Source organism: Lissotriton helveticus, chromosome 11 (assembly GCF_964261635.1).
Source record: "Lissotriton helveticus chromosome 11, aLisHel1.1, whole genome shotgun sequence".
In the NCBI taxonomy this organism is placed as follows: Eukaryota; Metazoa; Chordata; class Amphibia; order Caudata; family Salamandridae; genus Lissotriton; species Lissotriton helveticus.
Window position 1 is genome coordinate 1002104226 of NC_136072.1, and position 20348 is coordinate 1002124573.

The window sequence follows — 20348 nt, forward strand, 5'->3', positions numbered from 1 at the left end:
AGTAGGATGTTATCACGATATTCCTTGTTGGTTTTGTTGGCATCTTCGAGATTCTTCTTATAAATTACAGGGCGGATTGCTGTGTTGATTTGTCCCTCCAAAATTTGAATCTCTATTAGTAGTGCATCGGCTGTTTTCTTGGCTGTTTTGATTATCAAGATCAGCCAGTCACGGGTACACCGCCATGCAATCAGTGCCCAATTTTTCAGGAACTCTTTATCAGCAAGGAAGAGTCGAGGTGCCGTGGTGACAATCAAACCTGACGGTGCACACTTGCCATGTAGGTACTCATTCATAATCACTCCGTGTAGAGAGACACGTGAGTGATTTTTCTTAAGATTCAGCAATTTGAACCAGTCATCCTCTGTCGTGGGATGAGAGGTCGAAGGTAGGTCATCTAATATGCTAGGGTTATTGCTGAGGATGGTGTTCAAATCCTCATCGTCAAACGCTAAGCCACCGAAGTCATCCATGGTGAGAAAACAGTGGTGAACAGAAAACTAAAATAAATTGGGTGAGCTCAGTGGCACCACTACTCTTGCTGTGTGATGCTTGAATACGGTAAAAGGGACCTGCAGCCGAAGCTGCTCAGTACAACAAAACAACAACTCGTAGTGGAGGGTCCGAGGGAATGTTTAACGACCAAACAGGTGAACACCCCCAGTGTAGCTACATCAAGAACAAAAAGCCTGTAGGTCGAATTACGCTGAGATACTTAAACTAACACTGGACAAGTTTGCACATTAAAGATTACATCAATAATCAGAAGTCAGACTGGCTGCCAACAATTGCTGTTTGAGTCCTATCAGCCCACCCAAGTGGCCGAGCCTCATCATGTAGCACACCCAAACCTCGGTCTGTGTGCGAACACCCTGATGTATTTTGGCTTCGCATCACTCGGCCATGGTCTGGTCACCGCAGTTGTTCTTGCAAATGGTGGAGCTGATATGTGCAGTGCAAAAATTAAATCAAGTGAAGTGGTTAAAATGGCTGTCAAGACAAACGAAGACCTTTATTAGTGTTTGTTTAGACGTCAGATTAAAAAATAGTGAAAAGACAGTGTGACAAAATCACTGTCTAAATTGCTTGGTGGAATTCATTAGATAGGGCCAACATGTTTCTGCCAATTGGTGAAGGTTCACCGGCATTCGTCAGGGCCAAGCTCTTATGTATGCTACTGCAATAACACTATCAATCGTGCTAGAAAAAATAAATCAATATTTAGGAAATCTAACAGACCATTATCAAGAGAAAAAGAAGAGTGGTCAATTAGAGAACACTCGCTCTTTCAGGGCACAGAGCTGAATTTTCCCGAGTCATGTTGCTCCCGAGCTGAGACATCGGTTGGCGCTTGTCGCCAGCATTTAGTTAATTAGTTAATTAGACAAAGGATTGCGGGATAAACTGATGCATGTAGTGACATTTGTGCGCTGCGGAGTTCCGCGCATGCGTGACTAACCACGTCTGGTGGTTGCGCATGCGCGGTTCACAGAGGTGAGCGCGATACCAACGCGCATGCGCGTCGGACGAGTTTCCGTTATCTGCGCATGCGCTGTTCATGGCAATTAGTGGTACACCAGCGCACATGCGCCGACGTGCTACCGTGACGACCAGCTGAGCCCAATCACGTACTCAGCATTAGTATATAATCGCGTCCCCGCCTGACCGTCGGTGCCTCCCTTTCGGCTCGAGATCACGCCGCGAGGTACCGACGGACAGGTAAGAGGGGAATGTATGGTTTTCGAAGTCCTTCATTAGGCTGAGTGCAGCTGATTGTAGCTAACCCTGGGCGAAGAACTACGCTCCGTTCGCGGAGCTTGCGGAGTTTTGGCAACTCCGCGTTCTACGGAGAACGCAAAGCTGTCGATTACTCCGCGATCCGGTGCGTAGCGTAGTTCTCGCACGCTGAATAACATTATCGCGTGCGCCGGGGGTAAGTTCGCGCGATATTTGACGCGATCACGCACTTTGGAAATAAGGGAACGCAAGCGGGCGGGACAAACCTCTTGAGTAACTTAGCGCGCTAGCTATCTCGAGCATGCAGGCAGCGCCCCGAACACGCGCACCGCGCTCCCGAAGACGAAAAACGGCGCGCGAACGGGTCTAGCAAGCTACTACGCATGTCCGCGGAGCTACGCGAAGGTCGCGGAGTGCAACTGCGTCTTCGCGTAGCTCCGCGGAGTGCGGCTCCGCGAACTACGCCCAGGGTTAATTGTAGCTAGTGCCCAACTTAGATCTGGTGACATCTATTTGCCCCATCTCAGTCTTGTACTGTATCTAGCCACGTTGTTGCTTGACTGTATGTGGGCTAAAGGATTTTGAGTTCCAAATACGAATGACCCCTTTTCCTCAGTTTGCAGGAATCATTCTTGTGACCTGGGGTTGAGCTACCACCTTATTACAAACAGTAGGAGAGAGATTGTGTGTACTATCTCCCCTATAGGTATGAGTACATTGGAAAATCTCACGTTCATCACCAGCAATACCACCTGCAGTTGGTGTATGGAAAACAGATCTGCGCTATTTAACACCACGCAGCTATAACCTAAAATTAGCTAGAGGAGATTTCTAGTTCTGGTCGTTGAATGTCTCCATCTTAGTTCCCGTGGGGGTGATCACGTTGGACAGTTCAGTAAATTGTTGGGTTCTTTAAACTGTAACAGAGTCAAATCCTGTGACAGGTATCTAATAAAGGAACTGTCTTTACTTACATGTTTAGAGCGGGGCCTTATTCTTCCGAGCAGTTGCCGGGTGAGGTGAGGCATGCTTCCCACGCAAGGTTGGGTAAGTGTTATATTAAGTTTTTGAAACAATACACAGATTATCTGTCGGCGACATGATACAGCGCACATTTCAAGTAGCCATCACTAATTCGTGATTGGCTGGGCTGAGTTTAGTTAAACTATCACTGGCTTTGCACAAGAATAGCACTTCTCACCAAGTGCGCACTTTAGTCTTAATTTAATGTTTTTCTCTAAATGAGCACCACGTGTATGCAATATCTCCATGGTTATTTTCTCTTTCTTTGGATTTATTACAGGGAAGAACATTTGCATCTGTTGAGCCACTTGAGAAAGTGTGGTAGGATGGTCTTGATTGACCACTCTTCTTTTTCTCTCGATAATGGTCTGTTAGATTTCCTAAATATTGATTTATTTTTTCTAGCACGATTGATAGTGTTATTGCAGTAGCATACATAAGAGCTTGGCCCTGACGAATGCCGGTGAACCTTCACCAATTGGCAGAAACATGTTGGCCCTATCTAATGAATTCCACCAAGCAATTTAGACAGTGATTTTGTCACACTGTCTTTTCACTATTTTTTAATCTGACGTCTAAACAAACACTAATAAAGGTCTTTGTTTGTCTTGACAGCCATTTTAACCACTTCACTTGATTTAATTTTTGCACTGCACATATCAGCTCCACCATTTGCAAGAACAACTGCGGTGACCAGACCATGGCCGAGTGATGCGAAGCCAAAATACATCAGGGTGTTCGCACACAGACCGAGGTTTGGGTGTCCTACATGATGAGGCTCCGCCACTTGGGTGGGCTGATAGGACTCAAACAGCAATTGTTGGCAGCCCGTCTGACTTCTGATTATTGATGTAATCTTTAATGTGCAAACTTGTCCAGTGTTAGTTTAAGTATCTCAGCGTAATTCGACCTACAGGCTTTTTGTTCTTGATGTAGCTACACTGGGGGTGTTCACCTGTTTGGTCGTTAAACATTCCCTCGGACCCTCCACTACGAGTTGTTGTTTTGTAGGACTACAGCCAGCCACACGGAGAGATTTAGGTGAGTGACGCTTGCAAACAAAGGCAACGGTAAGAAAGATAGAACTAGGGCCATTTACTAGGCAGCAACTATATACATCCCTTACACAAGCGTGGCTCCACGCCACACGAGCAATATTCAGGACAGCACAGGGACTTTTTCTTAGGATCACTTGTACCGCTATTACCAATGACCAATACGGGAAGATTGTTCACCCGTCCAGTAATATATCAAACTTGTGTCCTCTTAGGTGGGGGAACACCACATTAGGCAAGTGCCGTTTTTCTTTGGGAACAAGGTCCCTGATCGCAAGTACACACGGAACGGGTTGTGGCCACTCTCATTGGTCAGCGCCCGCTGCCACGTGACAGATTAGGGAGATTAACTCTCAGCTTGCTAACTGTTAGACAAAAACGATCTTAACCTTATTTCCAGTACACACAGAACGGGTTGTGTCCATCCCTGCTAGTCAACACCCGTGTCCAAGTGTTAGACTAGGGAGATCAGCTCACAGTTTGCTTATTGTTAGAATAAACACGTGCAAACCTTGTTTTTAACTCCCTATTACCTAGCCTCAAATCTAGAGGCATCTTTCACGCTGTACAACCCGCCGAGTATTGATGGGGCGGATAACTCCTGACTTTTAGGTAAGTTGGGGATATCCTCTCTCATTACAACAAACTGAATGCTGCTACACTGTTTTTAATCACTTGATCCACCAGCATGCAGCCACACACTTATATGCTGCACCCTTATAAACCACGCTGCTCCACACCAAAGCATGAAATGTGGTCCAGCCTTTTAACGGTTACATGCCTAGCGCGCTATTGCACCATTGAGCATGTCACCATGTATGCACCTGGTCACTGTTATCATGTCACTACTGCTCATAATCTACCTGTTTTTGTTCCCCACCTCAGGCAAGGAACAGCATAATTGAGGTAAAAACTCTTCCCATAATTTGATGTATGAGCTATCTTAGTTGACATAAGCTATTTTCTTTTGTAGACAACACCATATAGGTCCTGACGAATCGCAAGTGAATGCACACAGCGAGAAACATGTCGACCGTCTTTTTATATCCTAGTCTAGCCTAGAACAAGGAAACATTACTTTCCAGATAGTCTAGTCTAGCTCCACCTTTTAATTGTAACGGGGGACCACCCGAATAAAGTAGTCTCAGGTACCCTACGCTACATTTTAACTCACAAATCAAGCCTACAATCCCTCTGGCCCCATACCCACACTTCACCAATAGGCAGTTGGATTCAAAAGATCTCCGCCAAAGAGCCCCTCTTTGAGGTGAGCCCGTTGGGAATTGCACCGCCTACCCGACGAGGAGCAACGCCTATGATGAAGCATGACACCTGCAAGGGTGTGTGGGGCAAACATATCCAACATAATGGACACCCAGTGGGAGGTTAACACCCTTTAACCACCACTTTCTCCCTTGACCAGTGCACCTCACTCCCTTTCCTTTCTACCCGAGGAACAGCCTTGTCCACTTTTCTTGAATATAATATCGACTGAGGGCACGGACTGAGGCTGGACCTTCCACTCCTTTTGAGTGGTAATTACGCCCCAATCGATCCCTCTGGATCACGCTCTCCCTCCTTTTTGAAAACACAGCATTTCCTCAGTGCCAGAAGACACGGACTTGCTGCTATGGTACTTGTTTAATGGCTTATGTGGGGACACTGCAGGATCTTTAGTGGTATATTTTCATAAAAGTAAAATCACTAGATATAAACTGCTGAGACTACAAAATCAGTGTAACATTACAGCTAAGTCTATGGTTTGAGGTGCAAGATTGTGAAATATGTGTACATTTTAATTTCCCCATTTAGCTTTGATTGAGGGTGGAGGTAGGAAAATTGAAAGAAGCAGAGCATAAAACTGTAGAAATGTGCTTTTATACACTTTTAAAAATGAAAACCTGTTAAGCTGCATGCCACGATTATTGAATCTGCTAGAAAAACCTAGAAACTACAGGGCATATTACCAAGCAATAGCGATAATTATCGCTATGCATGGTTAGCGGCTAAAATTATATCGCCGTGCTCCGACGATTTTTACCACTGAGATACCTTGATATTATCAAGGTTTATCTCAAAAGCGATAAAAATCCTGCGAAATGCATGAATATCGCTGAAAAATCAGCGATATTCATGCATTATCGTGACAATGCTCTTATCGCGCGAATATTTCCAAAATTTAAGGCTTTGTTGATAATTGGAGATAGCGATATTAGCGACTGTTTCCAGTCGCTAACATCTTGGCACGCCCACTTTGCATGTCATTAGCGATAAATATCGCTGACATGCAAAGTGGGCCCCAAGATGATCGCTATCTCCTACTAGCTGTCGCTAACTGGTGTTAGCGCCAGCTAGGTAATAGGGCGATAAAATTATCCCCACTTTAGCGGGAAAAAGTCCAGCTAAGGCGGCGATAATGGCCCTTGGTAATATGCCCCTACATTTTATAACACACCCAAGTCTATAAACTACCAGGTGGAGAGTCAGGCTCACTCTGAAAATTACAAATATTAAAATATTTCATTAGAGTTTCTTCAGAGCTGCTTGTTAAGTCTTAAAATAAATTATGTTCTAAAATGTGCAAGATTCCCATATGTTATTTTAACATTTTGCCAGAAAAAGAACAGGTTCAGACATTGCAGAGCGCCATTTTTCTTGATTGTATTGAGGCTCATGGCATCCTTGTTACATCACTGGTGCTCAATGATGTGTAAGAGAAAACAGATATGCAGGAACCTTTCGGTGCCATGTAGCAGGGCTCACCTTTTCCATGGCCACGGGAGGCGCCAGCCATCTTTTATCCAGTACGTTCTTTGGCAGATGATCCTTCAGTTTCGACAGATAGGTGTATTGCATGAAACTTATGAAGCCTGCATTGTCGGGTCCTGCCGGGTTCTTTCGGTTGATGAATCCCTTTATAAATCTAAACGAGAAGACAATCAAATGGTACAATACTTGAATAATTTATAACTATTGTTCATTGAAATGCACTGGTGGGTGTGATTTCCAGCTGATTTGATTATTTATGCTTAATACCAATAGAAAAACATGTAAAGCAGTATCACATAGAGCACAAGTTGCTTATATTTTTGCAGACAAATGAGGAACCTCTTAGGTTAAATGTTATAGATTTTTGGTGCCGTGGGTCTCCCGCAGGAAAAAGCATGAAAACACACATCTTATTTGTTGGTCCTGCAAGCTTCCAGCTGTACTGAACAAAGTGATTGGCAGCCTCAACATGAAGAAAAAGGTTTGGCACAGGACCTTGCTGTTTGCCAGGACCTGTGCCCAACCCCCGCTAAGAATGGCCGACTATGGGCAGAGGGAGGATGGCCTCAGAAATATCATGAAAGGTTATTAGTTTATGTGAAGAAAAACATAGAAATTCACTGATATAAATATGACATCTGTTTAAAGCTTTTCTTCCTCTGGGATGGCCGAACCTTGGGCCCGATTAGGATCGCGGACGGACTTGAGTCCGTCCGCGACCCCTGAGGAGGAGGGAACGTCCGCAGGGGCTGCGGCGTTCCCTCCGAGCAGATTAGGATGTGACCTCTATCTTTAACATTGCGGCGGGTGCAGCTTCAAGCTGCACCCGCCGCAAGGTTCAAAATGCATGCATCGCATTTGCATGCACAAAGCAGCAGGCACCACGCTGTGCCTGCTGCTTTGTGCACGCAAATGCAGGGGGGTACCATAGGTACCTCCCATGTGCACCCCCAACCCCCTTACCCACGGGACCCGCAACGGGCCCCCGAAGTGAAAGTCTGTATGCTTTCCCACGGTGGAAAAGCCGCAGCGGAAAAGCATGTCTTTCCCACAATCCTAATATGGCTGGCGGTGTCTGATAGACACCGCCACCATATCAGAGCTTTTCCGCCGCGGTTGTAATGCGACCGCGGCAGAAAAGCGCGGGCGGAATTCCAGACCCACCAGCCATCCTAATATGGCGGTGGGTCTTTGGAGGTTCCGCAGCGGTTTTTCCGCATCCTCCGGGCCGGCGGTGGCTTCCGCCGGCCCGGAGGATGCGGAAAAACCGCAATCATAATCGGCCTCCTTGTTTGGTTAATCTTAGCAATAGCTTACAGATGTTATCTTGGAATATAGAGGGCTGCAGCAGAACTCAGATGTCTCGGAGTGGAGCGACTTTATTGATAAACATAATTTCTGTTTTTTCAAGAAACATGGGCTGGCCCGGAGCGTGGGTTTTACGACCTATAGTATTGAAGCATTTCCAACACATTCAGGTCATTCAGTTTGTAGACTGCTTATCTGGGAAAAGACATCTCTAAAATTTGTAATTAGTAAATTGAAAATCAATACCCTGGATATTTTAGCATTAAACATATGGACAAGTGAAGGGTATCGATAAACATATATTATATTTACAATCGTACTGTGCCAAGAAACAATGTGTCTTCGTCTATCTTGAACCAACATCTATCTTACACTGGGGAATTTTAATGTCACCTATAAACCATTATAGTGTTTGAGTAATGTCAAAGATCAAGAAGATAAGGTTTTGGAAATTTGTATGCTTGACATCGATCCTGTAGAGGCCCTTCAAGCAGTCGCTTTGCAACTTTCCTCTTTAACTCTTACATATGGACTGTGTGCATGTAACAACTGTTCACTATAAGATAAGGAAAAGCCATATACATTTACTCTGGGATCCTATAGAAGTAGAATAGACAACTTTATTCTGGACATTCATCTTTGCCATAATTTAGTCGATTTTAGGATCCTAAGTAATGGGAATAGATATCACAACGCTCTTCAACTTATTTTGACCGAAGAAGTGATCTGTGCTCTATAAGGAAAGAAGAGGTAGGTCATTAAAGACCAAATAATTGGAAGCCATACAAAGGTAAGTGAGGTGGAATAAGTGAAAATGAAAACCAGCAATTTCGGAGCAAATTTACCAATCTTTTAATATAATTTTTCCTCCCAATATTGATCTCCCCACGTGTGCCATTCCCATCAATGAGATTCACAAGCCTTTAGTTGGCATTTTGAAAGAGTTATGTACAAAGATGACTAGAACTTCCCTTCCTTCACCATGGAGGTCATACCCATGGTATACCAGTGATTGTTGAAAGGCTAAAATAGCTCTTGTGTCCGCAATAAACTCATCCATGCCTTATGATATTGCATCATCATCAAAGCTTTATTTCGATATACAAGATATCATAAAAGCACATACAAAACATAAAAGCCACAATTCATAAATGTAACATTTAGGGCACAATAAAAACCTTCGTATTACAATAAATAGTTTAAAAGGCATATTAAACATTAGCAGCTTTGTGAATATTAAAAATTATGCTAAAACTAGGGTCATCTCATAGCATTTAATCTAATCAGCCAAGCCCAGTTCAGGAATTTGGCGACCCCACACACTAAGCTTGTGCTAGTATCAGCCTTGAGTATTCTAAGTGCGGAGGAATGATCCCTGGTTCCGAGCAATAAACACACTGGTTTAAGCCATTTCTTTCTGGGTTTTACATAGGCTGGGCATACAAAGAAGACGTGAGCGATACTTTCAATGACACCTTCACAAATTGGGCAATCAGGTGAGGTTTGATACGGGGGCTTCCACTTACAGGTATACTCGTGGAGGGGGAGGTTTCCCAACCTGAACTGGATAAATAAAGATCTGTCTCGCGGTTTCTTGATAAAATCCAGGTAAGGCTCCAAACCAGGCTTAGGTTTGTGCTGTTTAAACGCTTCAGTCAACCTTCCTTGGGATGGGTCCCTTAGATCTTGTTCATCAACCCAATTCCAGTAAACTCGTTTAGTTTCAGCCTTGGATAAAGGAACTCTGAGCTCCCAATCAATTGGCAAGCCAGTTTCGTGCAGAAGCTTCTTTATATTGCGGATCCAATTAATTTTATGGACGCCATTAAGATTCATAACCTCTTTCAAACCATCTAAGTACTTTGAGAGCTCTGGGGTCCGCCATAACCTAGCCCAGTATAAGAGAGGCCGTAGCCTGGCTAGGTCCTTAATGGAATGACGACCCAGATCACTCAATATTATGTTATTGTAGAAACAAGAGCCAATTACAGAGGTGTCCTAGATGTCAGTAAGAGGAATTGGGATAAGGACAATTAGACAGATTTTCTTGAAGCTGCTAAAAGTAATGATAACACAGCCTTTTGGCACATTGTTGCAGTAGTGCCACAGATCATCATATACAGCCTCAAGTCTGGGAACACTATTTTGTAAACCTTTATTCCAATAGCATGAGTGAAGCCACTTTAGTCCATTTGGAATTAGTGTCCCGTCCTCTAGTTCTGATTCTAGGAATCAATATTCCTTGTTTTTCACTGTCTGCTACTTTTAAAGCAATAGAAACTATAAAAACAGGAAACACTCCGGGCCCAGCCTAAATGCTGGGGGATCTTTGTAGCTCAGAGCTGGAAGTATGGGGCACACACATATATCTGTTGTCTAATAAAATATTTTATGAGCTACCATTTCTGAGTATTGCTGTGGGGAAGAAACTATACCTATTTTTAAGAAAGGTGAAATGAGCACACCAGTGAACTGTAGATCAGTTAGCCTGATAGATCATTTACAGAAAATATTTGCCAAGATATCAGAGTGGATGAAAGAGACACATGTTTTATCACCGTACAAAGTGGGTTTTAGGAGCAGAACCAACCAGTACTACCAATCAAGTTTTTAATTTGTTAGAAGTATCCCAAATTTGAAAAGGAACATTTGTATTTGGATGACATGGGGACTGATTTCGATCTTGTCCCTAGGAACAAACTTTGGGACACCCTCAAGTCAATGGGCTTACCTTTAAATATTCTAGATGTTATAATTAGGCTCCATGAAGATAAATAGTCTCAAGAGAAGTGGGGTAAGTATTAAGAGCTAACTGACAATATCCCTGTGGAATACGTTGTAAGACAGGGCTGTGTTTAAGCCCCAACCTTGTAGTCTTTCTGCATAAATGATGCCATAGACTTCTTAAACAACAGTGTTCACGATGGTCCTGTATTGTATGGCAACCCTGTCCCTGCACTTCTAGTTGCAGATGGCTCCCTTCATATGTCTTGTACTCTATGGGCTTGTAGAATTCACTTGATAAATTCATAGATTTTTGTGCCCTGATTTTTGTAGCCAAAACTTAATATGTATGACTTTAGGGGTGCACAAATCTTTCAGAAGGGGAGTGAGGACTGGTGAACCTTTGTTGGATAGGGTAGATAAGATTGAATATTTGGGGATCAGGATTGATAATTCACTTTTGTGGAAAGTCCACGTGCAAAAGAACAAAGCACTACTGCTACACAGAGCATCATCCATTAGGGAAATGTACAGAGCAACAACCTCTTGGTCTTTATCACCGGCTTTTGAGATATAAGGAGCCAATGCACAAACATCTGTACTGTTTGGCACTTAAATATGGTGAACAGTCAACACTACTGATCTGTCCTGATGTGAGACTGATCCCTGCTGAATTTACACCATGGTACTCCCATCTATTCCATTGTATTTTGATCTTGGGCTGAAGAGGATTGGGGATTTGATAGCTCTTAGACCCCTTATCTTCTGTATTCGAAAATTGTCCACACCAGAGCTTTGTTCTTACAGGAAAGGTATTGAAATTATTTTGATTGTAGGTAAAGATCATAAGTTGCGATGACTTGCCCATGTAAAATCCTGGCTGATAAATATGGCATTAGAAACTGTCCGTCATGATCCTTTGTTGATTACCAGAGGACTGGGGGAGGGGGGAGACATCAGTTGATGCTTTCTGGAATCATGTAATTCATCGTTCTGTGAGAAGCAGTAGCCTAATGGACAAGTTTTTAGCTCATAAGCTAACCTCACTAAACTTATCCCTCCCAGCAGGGCAAAATGCAGTCTGACTGCCATGGCACCGCTGCTGTCGCCAGCCATCACGGATCCTTGGTGGACTTGCAGTGGTCTGAGGCCCTTAATATGCTGGCAGCGCCGCTGCAGCACCTCCAAGCATATTAGGAGTTTCCTCACTGCCACCCTTTTCATGTTGTTGCCTCTGCACCAGGAAATGCATGCAGGGGGGCAGACGGTGTGCCGCTTGTATGCATGCACCCCCAGATTCTGCAGGGATTGGACTTGACAGCCCATGCCATGCAGGAAGGTACTGCAGTGGGACCACCAAAGAACCACCCGCCAGAGACTAAAAAATGTGTAATCTAGTTGTCACGATCGCGGGTGACCGCGAACTACAATTCCCGGCATACTCCGGGAAAGAACTACCTCTCCCGACATCCTTTGCGGCGCATTGTGCTCCCGTGAGACTGTTGAAAAGGGGAATGGCGGCCGGGGAGCGGTGTCGGTGATTCCGGACCCGATGTGAGAATCGGCCCCTGTGTTCCTGGTACTTGGTGCGGTAAGAGTGCTGTTACCGCGACGCTGAGAGGCTTACTCAGCGGCGGCCTGGATTTTGGCAGGTTCTTGATCTATTTTTGACTTTGTGGAGGCTGTGCTTAGTGCCTGTTCTTGTTTTACGTTTATTACTTGGATTTGTCCCAGTTGGTATTTTCGACCAACGGTGGTGTGACTAAAGTAGCTATCGAACTTTGGATAGTTACTCTTTCGAGGTGCTTCTTTTCTGGTGGTAATTAAGACACTTCGGAAACCCAGCTAAGACGTATTAGTTGTGGGTTTCATCAAGGGATTTTCCATAGGAGCTTGATGTGGAATATTAACACTGTGTGGAGATATAATATATATTTATATGTGTAACATGATATGTGACCTTTCTATTAACAGGGGATTAGGAGGTGTGGGACACACTCTACCTCTGTGATGTTTAGTGGAGTCATATCTAGGTAGGTGAACAGAGCAGGTGATAATAGGGGGTTGTGTAGAGCACTGAGGTATATGTTCCTGTAGATTACTGATGTTCATGTCCGTTCTGTCTCTTTATAGTTGCATCATATCTCACCCTACGTTGCCTCTACACATCCACAAGGCTTTGTCTTTTCTTTTACAGGTATGATCCTCATCATAGCTTTGATAGAATAGTGTTGTTTAAACATAGGAACCCAGTCTTATGTATATGCTCTGTTTATGTCTTTCAGATCTCCCTCCCTGCAGTCCCCTTCCTTTCCTTCCTTGCTCTTTCATATTTTCCCCTCACTTAATCCTGTTAACACTCTGTGCCATAAAGGCTATCCAGGTGTTGGCTAGATTTAGAGGTGGGCTTACCTTTCAACAAACCGATCCTGAGGACTAAAACATAACAGAATCACCGACCCACGAATTCTTGTCCTCCCGGTCGGGTTGTGCTGGTATGGCCACTTTAGAGGATGTGATAGAGGCACTGGGCGCGTTACAGTTAGAGGTAGCTGCCTCTTGATTAGAGACCGCAGACCTGAGGGCTCGTGTGGATGGGGTCCAACGCAATCCCTTTGACGCAGGGGGTACGCCTCCGCCTCAACCGGTTGTGGTAGAGATGCCAGTGTCAGTGCCATTGGCTTCATCAGAAAGGTTTAGTGGGGAGTCCGACAAGGTGCAGGTGTTCCTCACCCAGATAGCATTGCACTATTCCTGTAAGCCTAGATCTTTTCCCACAAATCAGGCGAAGGTGGCTTTTCTGATTTCTTATTTAGCGGGCAATGCTGCACAGTGGGCTGTCCCCTTGGTAAACCGTAACGATCCTTTGTTGCATGATTGGGAGGCCTTCAAAACGGAATTTTTGAGGGTGTTCGACAGAAGGGCAGATTCCTATACTGCAGATAGAGAATTATTAGAACTAAGACAAGGAAAAAAGGATCTGGTAACATATTTGAATGCCTTCAGACGCTTGGTAACGGAAACCACATGGCCCGAAAACAAACAGGCATCTTTGTTTCATCAGGGTTTGAATGATGAACTCAAAGATGTGATCGCACAAATAGACCCCCAGCCTACCACTTGTGAGGGATTGATTAACTTGGCCCTACGTTTAGATCATAGACTGGGGGAGAGGAAAGGAGATAACAGAAGAAAACCAGTGGCAGAGACACATGCCTCTAAAGAAGCTAGTGCCGGTCCTTCATCCGAGCCCATGGAAATAGGGGCTGTGAGAACAGCCTTGACCCCAGCCGAAAGGGAATCAAGGCGTAAACAGGGCCTTTGTTTATACTGTGGCAAGAAAGGCCACTATGTAAGGGAATGCCCTGTGAAACCTAAATCTAACCGATTCAGGGGTAACCGAGTGGCTGCTGCTGATGCAGAAAAGGCATCGGAAAAGTAATAGACTCTAGGAAACAGGAAGGGGTTTCTTGGAGTCCTCAATATGTCCCTTCATTGAGCAAAAAAGAACAGTATGTGACAAATCATCTATACGTGTCCATTGTATTAATGTTGGCTGGGAAAGCGATAGAAACCTCAGCTATGGTGGATTCTGGGGCAACGGGCATGTTCATAGATTATCAAGAGGCTAAATGCCTAGGTATCGTTCTGGTGCAAAGAGAGAGGCCAGAAGAGGTGTATGCGGTGGATGGGAGGAAGCTGAGCATGGGTCCTATTGGTTATGACACTGAAGAACTCGAGGTGAGGTTGGAGGACATGCATGTGGAGATGCTTACTTTTGGTGTGATCAGGGCTCCTCAATATGGCATAATTTTTGGACTGCCTTGGTTGGAGAAACATAACCCCAAGATAGACTGGGACTCGAGAAAGGTGCATATGAGTTCCGAGTATTGTTTGCATCATTGTTTCCAGGGAGCAATGAGACCTGCTCAGAGTCTGTTAGGGGGGTCCTGTATCGCCACGGCAGCCGAAAAATTTGTTCAACTCCCTTCTGCATACCAGTCATTTGGCCAAGTGTTTAACGAGGAACAAGCTGAGGTGTTACCGCCGCATAGGCAGTACGACTGTCAAATTGATCTGGTCCCGGGTGCATCTATTCCGTGTGGAAGGATTTATGCACTAACAGAACCTGACACCATACATCTTAGAGAATATCTGGACAAGTTGTTAGTAGTGGGTTTTATACGCCCATCCAAATCCCCAGCCGCATCGCCTCTCTTCTTTATCCCTAAAGCGAATGGAGAGCTGCGCGCATGTGTGGACTTTCGCGCATTAAACGCCATTACCATCAAGAATAGGTACCCTTTGCCCTTGATCAGTGTGCTATTAGAACAAGTGAAAAAGGCCACTATCTTCACAAAGCTTGATTTAAAGGGGGCGTATCATCTGGTCCGCATGCGTAGCGGGGATGAATGGAAAACGGCATTCAAAACCAGATATGGACTTTTTGAGTACAGAGTAATGCCCTTCGGGCTCTGTAACGCCCCTGCGGCCTTCCAGTACTTTTTAAACGATGTGTTCCGTGACATCATTGACCGCTATGTGATCGTCTATATAGACGACATACTGGTGTATTCTGAATCGGAGGATCAGCATTACCAACATGTCACCAACGTGCTTACGATTTTGCAGGCTAATCATCTATACTGCAAGATCAGCAAGTGCGATTTTCATGTTCATGTGGTGGAATTTTTGGGAGTAATGCTGAGTCCGGAGGGTCAAGAAATGGCGGAAAGGAAGGTGGCAGCGGTACGGAACTGGCCTGTTCCGACTAGTGTGCGGGACGTTCAGTGCTTCATGGGCTTCGCCAATTTCTATAGGCGTTTTGTCAATCAGTTCTCCAGGTTGGTGGCGCCCATCACTCATCTGCTGAAGAAGGGACAAGGGTTTGTGTGGACAGAAGAGGCGCAGTCCGCTTTTTCGTCCCTTAAGGAAGCATTTGTAACGGCCCCTGTGTTGTCACATCCAGACCCAGGCAAGCCTTACATAGTGGAGGCGGACGCCTCGGAGGTGGCGATAGGGGCGGTCTTATCTCAACGCCATTCTGATACGGGTCAGTTACACCCAGTGGCGTATATGTCACGTAAGTTGAATCCAGCAGAAATAAACTATCACATCGCTGAAAAGGAGTTGTTGGCCATTCGTGACTCTTTTCAGGAATGGCGTCACTTTCTGATGGGTGCTCGTCATGTGGTCACTGTTTATTCCGACCATCGGAATCTGCAGTTCATGTCTGCTGCGCGTCATCTGTCTCCTAGACAGCTTAGGTGGATGATGTTTTTCTCCGGATTCAATTTCATCATCACATTCCGCCCGGGAGCAGACAACAGGAAGGCTGACGCTCTCACTCGTCAGTCGACCTACAATCCGAATGAAGAAAAACCTGAGGCAAGCATAGTGTCTCCGGAAAAAGTGGTGTGTGTGTTACAGCCGGATACCTTTTTGAGGGATGTTCGGCTGGGCGTTGACTCCTTTGTCTGGAAGACGTGGTTGGGTTGTCATCAGGAATGGAGACTGCATGGGGGCCTGCCGATGTTTCGTAACCGGTTACTGGTGCCTACAAGGGCTCTGAGACGGCAGGTATACGTTTGGTGCCATGAATCGCCTAGTGCAGGACATCTGGGTGTGACCAAAACCCTGGAGCGTGTATTGAGACAGTTCTGGTGGCCCTCAGTAAGACCTGATGTGGGGCGCTGGGTGTCGGCCTGTGCTCAATGTGCTAGAATGAAATCGGACCACGGCCGTCCGCAGGGGTTGCTGCAGCCCCTCCCTACTCCATCGATCCCTTGGGATCGGATATCGGTGGACTTCATAGTCGGCCTTCCAGCAGACAGAGGTTGTACGGCCATTATGGTGGTGGTCGATTACCTGTCCAAGATGGGGCATTTCGTGGCCTGCAAACAAGTACCTTCGGCGGGTCAGCTGGCAGTGCTGTTGATGGTCAATGTGGTGAGGTTGCATGGATTGCCAAGTGTCATTGTATCTGACAGAGGGGCGCAGTTCACAGCTCAGTTCTGGAAGACATGGTGTTCCTCCTTGCATATAGAGTCCGCCCTTTCCACCAGTTTCCACCCGCAAACTGATGGCCAGACTGAACGGTTGAACCAGACCCTTAAGCAGTACCTAAGATGTTATGTGGACCTTGATAAAGAGAATTGGGTGGATTATTTGTGGCTGGCGGAGGTGGCTTACAATAATGCCACACACGGCTCCACCAAACATACTCCGTTCTACTGTTTGTACGGCAGACACCCTCGATTACTCCCCTTTGTGCAACCTAAAACTAGCTCCTTGCTCCCTGGAGTGGCTCAAAGGGTGGCACATATTAAGGAGACTATGGTCAAAGTACAAGAACATCTGCGAGCTGTGAAAAGCAAGTATAAGGTTGCGGCGGACAAACGCCGGAGGCAAGGACCTCTATACTGTGCAGGGGATGAGGTATGGTTGTCTACCAGGAATTTGCGTTTCAAGAAACACAGTGTGTTCAACCCTAGATACATTGGACCTTATAGGGTGCTGAAATGGGTGAATCCGGTGGCAGTGAAGCTGAAACTCCCTCCTCATCTCCGCGTCCATCCGGTGTTTCATGTTTCTTTGCTGAAGCCATCGAGGTCAAAGAGCAAGTGTCGTCCTCCGCCTGTATTGGTGCAGGGCGAGGAGGAGTATGTGGTTCGACGTATTCTGGACTCCCGTTTCAGGAGGAGTAAGCTGTGGTATCTGGTGTCCTGGAAGGGGTATGGGCCGGAAGAGAACTCATGGGAACCTGCCCTGGGTGTTCATGCCCTGCGGTTGGTGTCCGCATTTCATAGGAGATGCCCCTCGAAGCCGGGCCCCTGTCCGCGCGGTTGAGAGAGGGATGTACTGTCACGATCGCGGGTGACCGCGAACTACAATTCCCGGCATACTCCGGGAAAGAACTAACTCTCCCGACATCCTTTGCGGCGCATTGTGCTCCCGCGAGACTGTTGAAAAGGGGAATGGCGGCCGGGGAGCGGTGTCGGTGATTCCGGACCCGATGTGAGAATCGGCCCCTGTGTTCCTGGTACTTGGTGCGGTAAGAGTGCTGTTACCGCGACGCTGAGAGGCTTACTCAGCGGCGGCCTGGATTTTGGCAGGTTCTTGATCTATTTTTGACTTTGTGGAGGCTGTGCTTAGTGCCTGTTCTTGTTTTACGTTTATTACTTGGATTTGTCCCGGTTGGTATTTTCGACCAACGGTGTTGTGACTAAAGTAGCTATCGAACTTTGGATAGTTACTCTTTCGAGGTGCTTCTTTTCTGGTGGTAATTAAGACACTTCGGAAACCCAGCTAAGACGTATTAGTTGTGGGTTTCATCAAGGGATTTTCCATAGGAGCTTGATGTGGAATATTAACACTGTGTGGAGATATAATATATATTTATATGTGTAACATGATATGTGACCTTTCTATTAACAGGGGATTAGGAGGTGTGGGACACACTCTACCTCTGTGATGTTTAGTGGAGTCATATCTAGGTAGGTGAACAGAGCAGGTGATAATAGGGGGTTGTGTAGAGCACTGAGGTATATGTTCCTGTAGATTACTGATGTTCATGTCCGTTCTGTCTCTTTATAGTTGCATCATATCTCACCCTACGTTGCCTCTACACATCCACAAGGCTTTGTCTTTTCTTTTACAGGTATGATCCTCATCGTAGCTTTGATAGAATAGTGTTGTTTAAACATAGGAACCCAGTCTTATGTATATGCTCTGTTTATGTCTTTCAGATCTCCCTCCCTGCAGTCCCCTTCCTTTCCTTCCTTGCTCTTTCATATTTTCCCCTCACTTAATCCTGTTAACACTCTGTGCCATAAAGGCTATCCAGGTGTTGGCTAGATTTAGAGGTGGGCTTACCTTTCAACAAACCGATCCTGAGGACTAAAACATAACAGAATCACCGACCCACGAATTCTTGTCCTCCCGGTCGGGTTGTGCTGGTATGGCCACTTTAGAGGATGTGATAGAGGCACTGGGCGTGTTACAGTTAGAGGTAGCTGCCTCTCAATTAGAGACCGCAGACCTGAGGGCTCGTGTGGATGGGGTCCAACGCAATCCCTTTGACGCAGGGGGTACGCCTCCGCCTCAACCGGTTGTGGTAGAGATGCCAGTGTCAGTGCCATTGGCTTCATCAGAAAGGTTTAGTGGGGAGTCCGACAAGGTGCAGGTGTTCCTCACCCAGATAGCATTGCACTATTCCTGTAAGCCTAGATCTTTTCCCACAAATCAGGCGAAGGTGGCTTTTCTGATTTCTTATTTAGCGGGCAATGCTGCACAGTGGGCTGTCCCCTTGGTAAACCGTAACGATCCTTTGTTGCATGATTGGGAGGCCTTCAAAACGGAATTTTTGAGGGTGTTCGACAGAAGGGCAGATTCCTATACTGCAGATAGAGAATTATTAGAACTAAGACAAGGAAAAAAGGATCTGGTAACATATTTGAATGCCTTCAGACGCTTGGTAATGGAAACCACATGGCCCGAAAACAAACAGGCATCTTTGTTTCATCAGGGTTTGAATGATGAACTCAAAGATGTGATCGCACAAATAGACCCCCAGCCTACCACTTGTGAGGGATTGATTAACTTGGCCCTACGTTTAGATCATAGACTGGGGGAGAGGAAAGGAGATAACAGAAGAAAACCAGTGGCAGAGACACATGCCTCTAAAGAAGCTAGTGCCGGTCCTTCATCCGAGCCCATGGAAATAGGGGCTGTGAGAACAGCCTTGTCCCCAGCCAAAAGGGAATCAAGGCGTAAACAGGGCCTTTGTTTATACTGTGGCAAGAAAGGCCACTATGTAAGGGAATGCCCTGTGAAACCTAAATCTAACCGATTCAGGGGTAACCGAGTGGCTGCTGCTGATGCAGAAAAGGCATCGGAAAACTAATAGACTCTAGGAAACAGGAAGGGGTTTCTTGGAGTCCTCAATATGTCCCTTCATTGAGCAAAAAAGAACAGTATGTGACAAATCATCTATACGTGTCCATTGTATTAATGTTGGCTGGGAAAGCGATAGAAACCTCAGCTATGGTGGATTCTGGGGCAACGGGCATGTTCATAGATTATCAAGAGGCTAAACGCCTAGGTATCGTTCTGGTGCAAAGAGAGAGGCCAGAAGAGGTGTATGCGGTGGATGGGAGGAAGCTGAGCATGGGTCCTATTGGTTATGACACTGAAGAACTCGAGGTGAGGTTGGAGGACATGCATGTGGAGATGCTTACTTTTGGTGTGATCAGGGCTCCTCAATATGGCATCATTTTTGGACTGCCTTGGTTGGAGAAACATAACCCCAAGATAGACTGGGACTCGAGAAAGGTGCATATGAGTTCCGAGTATTGTTTGCATCATTGTTTCCAGGGAGCAATGAGACCTGCTCAGAGTCTGTTAGGGGGGTCCTGTATCGCCACAGCAGCCGAAAAATTTGTTCAACTCCCTTCTGCATACCAGTCATTTGGCCAAGTGTTTAACGAGGAACAAGCTGAGGTGTTACCGCCGCATAGGCAGTACGACTGTCAAATTGATCTGGTCCCGGGTGCATCTATTCCGTGTGGAAGGATTTATGCACTAACAGAACCTGAAACCATACATCTTAGAGAATATCTGGACAAGTTGTTAGCAGTGGGTTTTATACGCCCATCCAAATCCCCAGCCGCATCGCCTCTCTTCTTTATCCCTAAAGCGAATGGAGAGCTGCGCGCATGTGTGGACTTTCGC

General features: G+C 45.7%; 1 protein-coding gene across 1 annotated transcript in view; it reads right to left on the reverse strand.

Annotated features, from left to right (window-relative positions):
• Nucleotides 1-20348, reverse strand: part of MYO1H (myosin IH) — a 749175-nt gene that overhangs the window by 271185 nt on the left and 457642 nt on the right. Inside the window, exon 23 of the mRNA XM_078666099.1 lies at nt 6579-6738. Coding sequence (XP_078522225.1) covers nt 6579-6738 — 160 coding nt within the window. The remainder of the gene's footprint in view (nt 1-6578; nt 6739-20348) is intronic.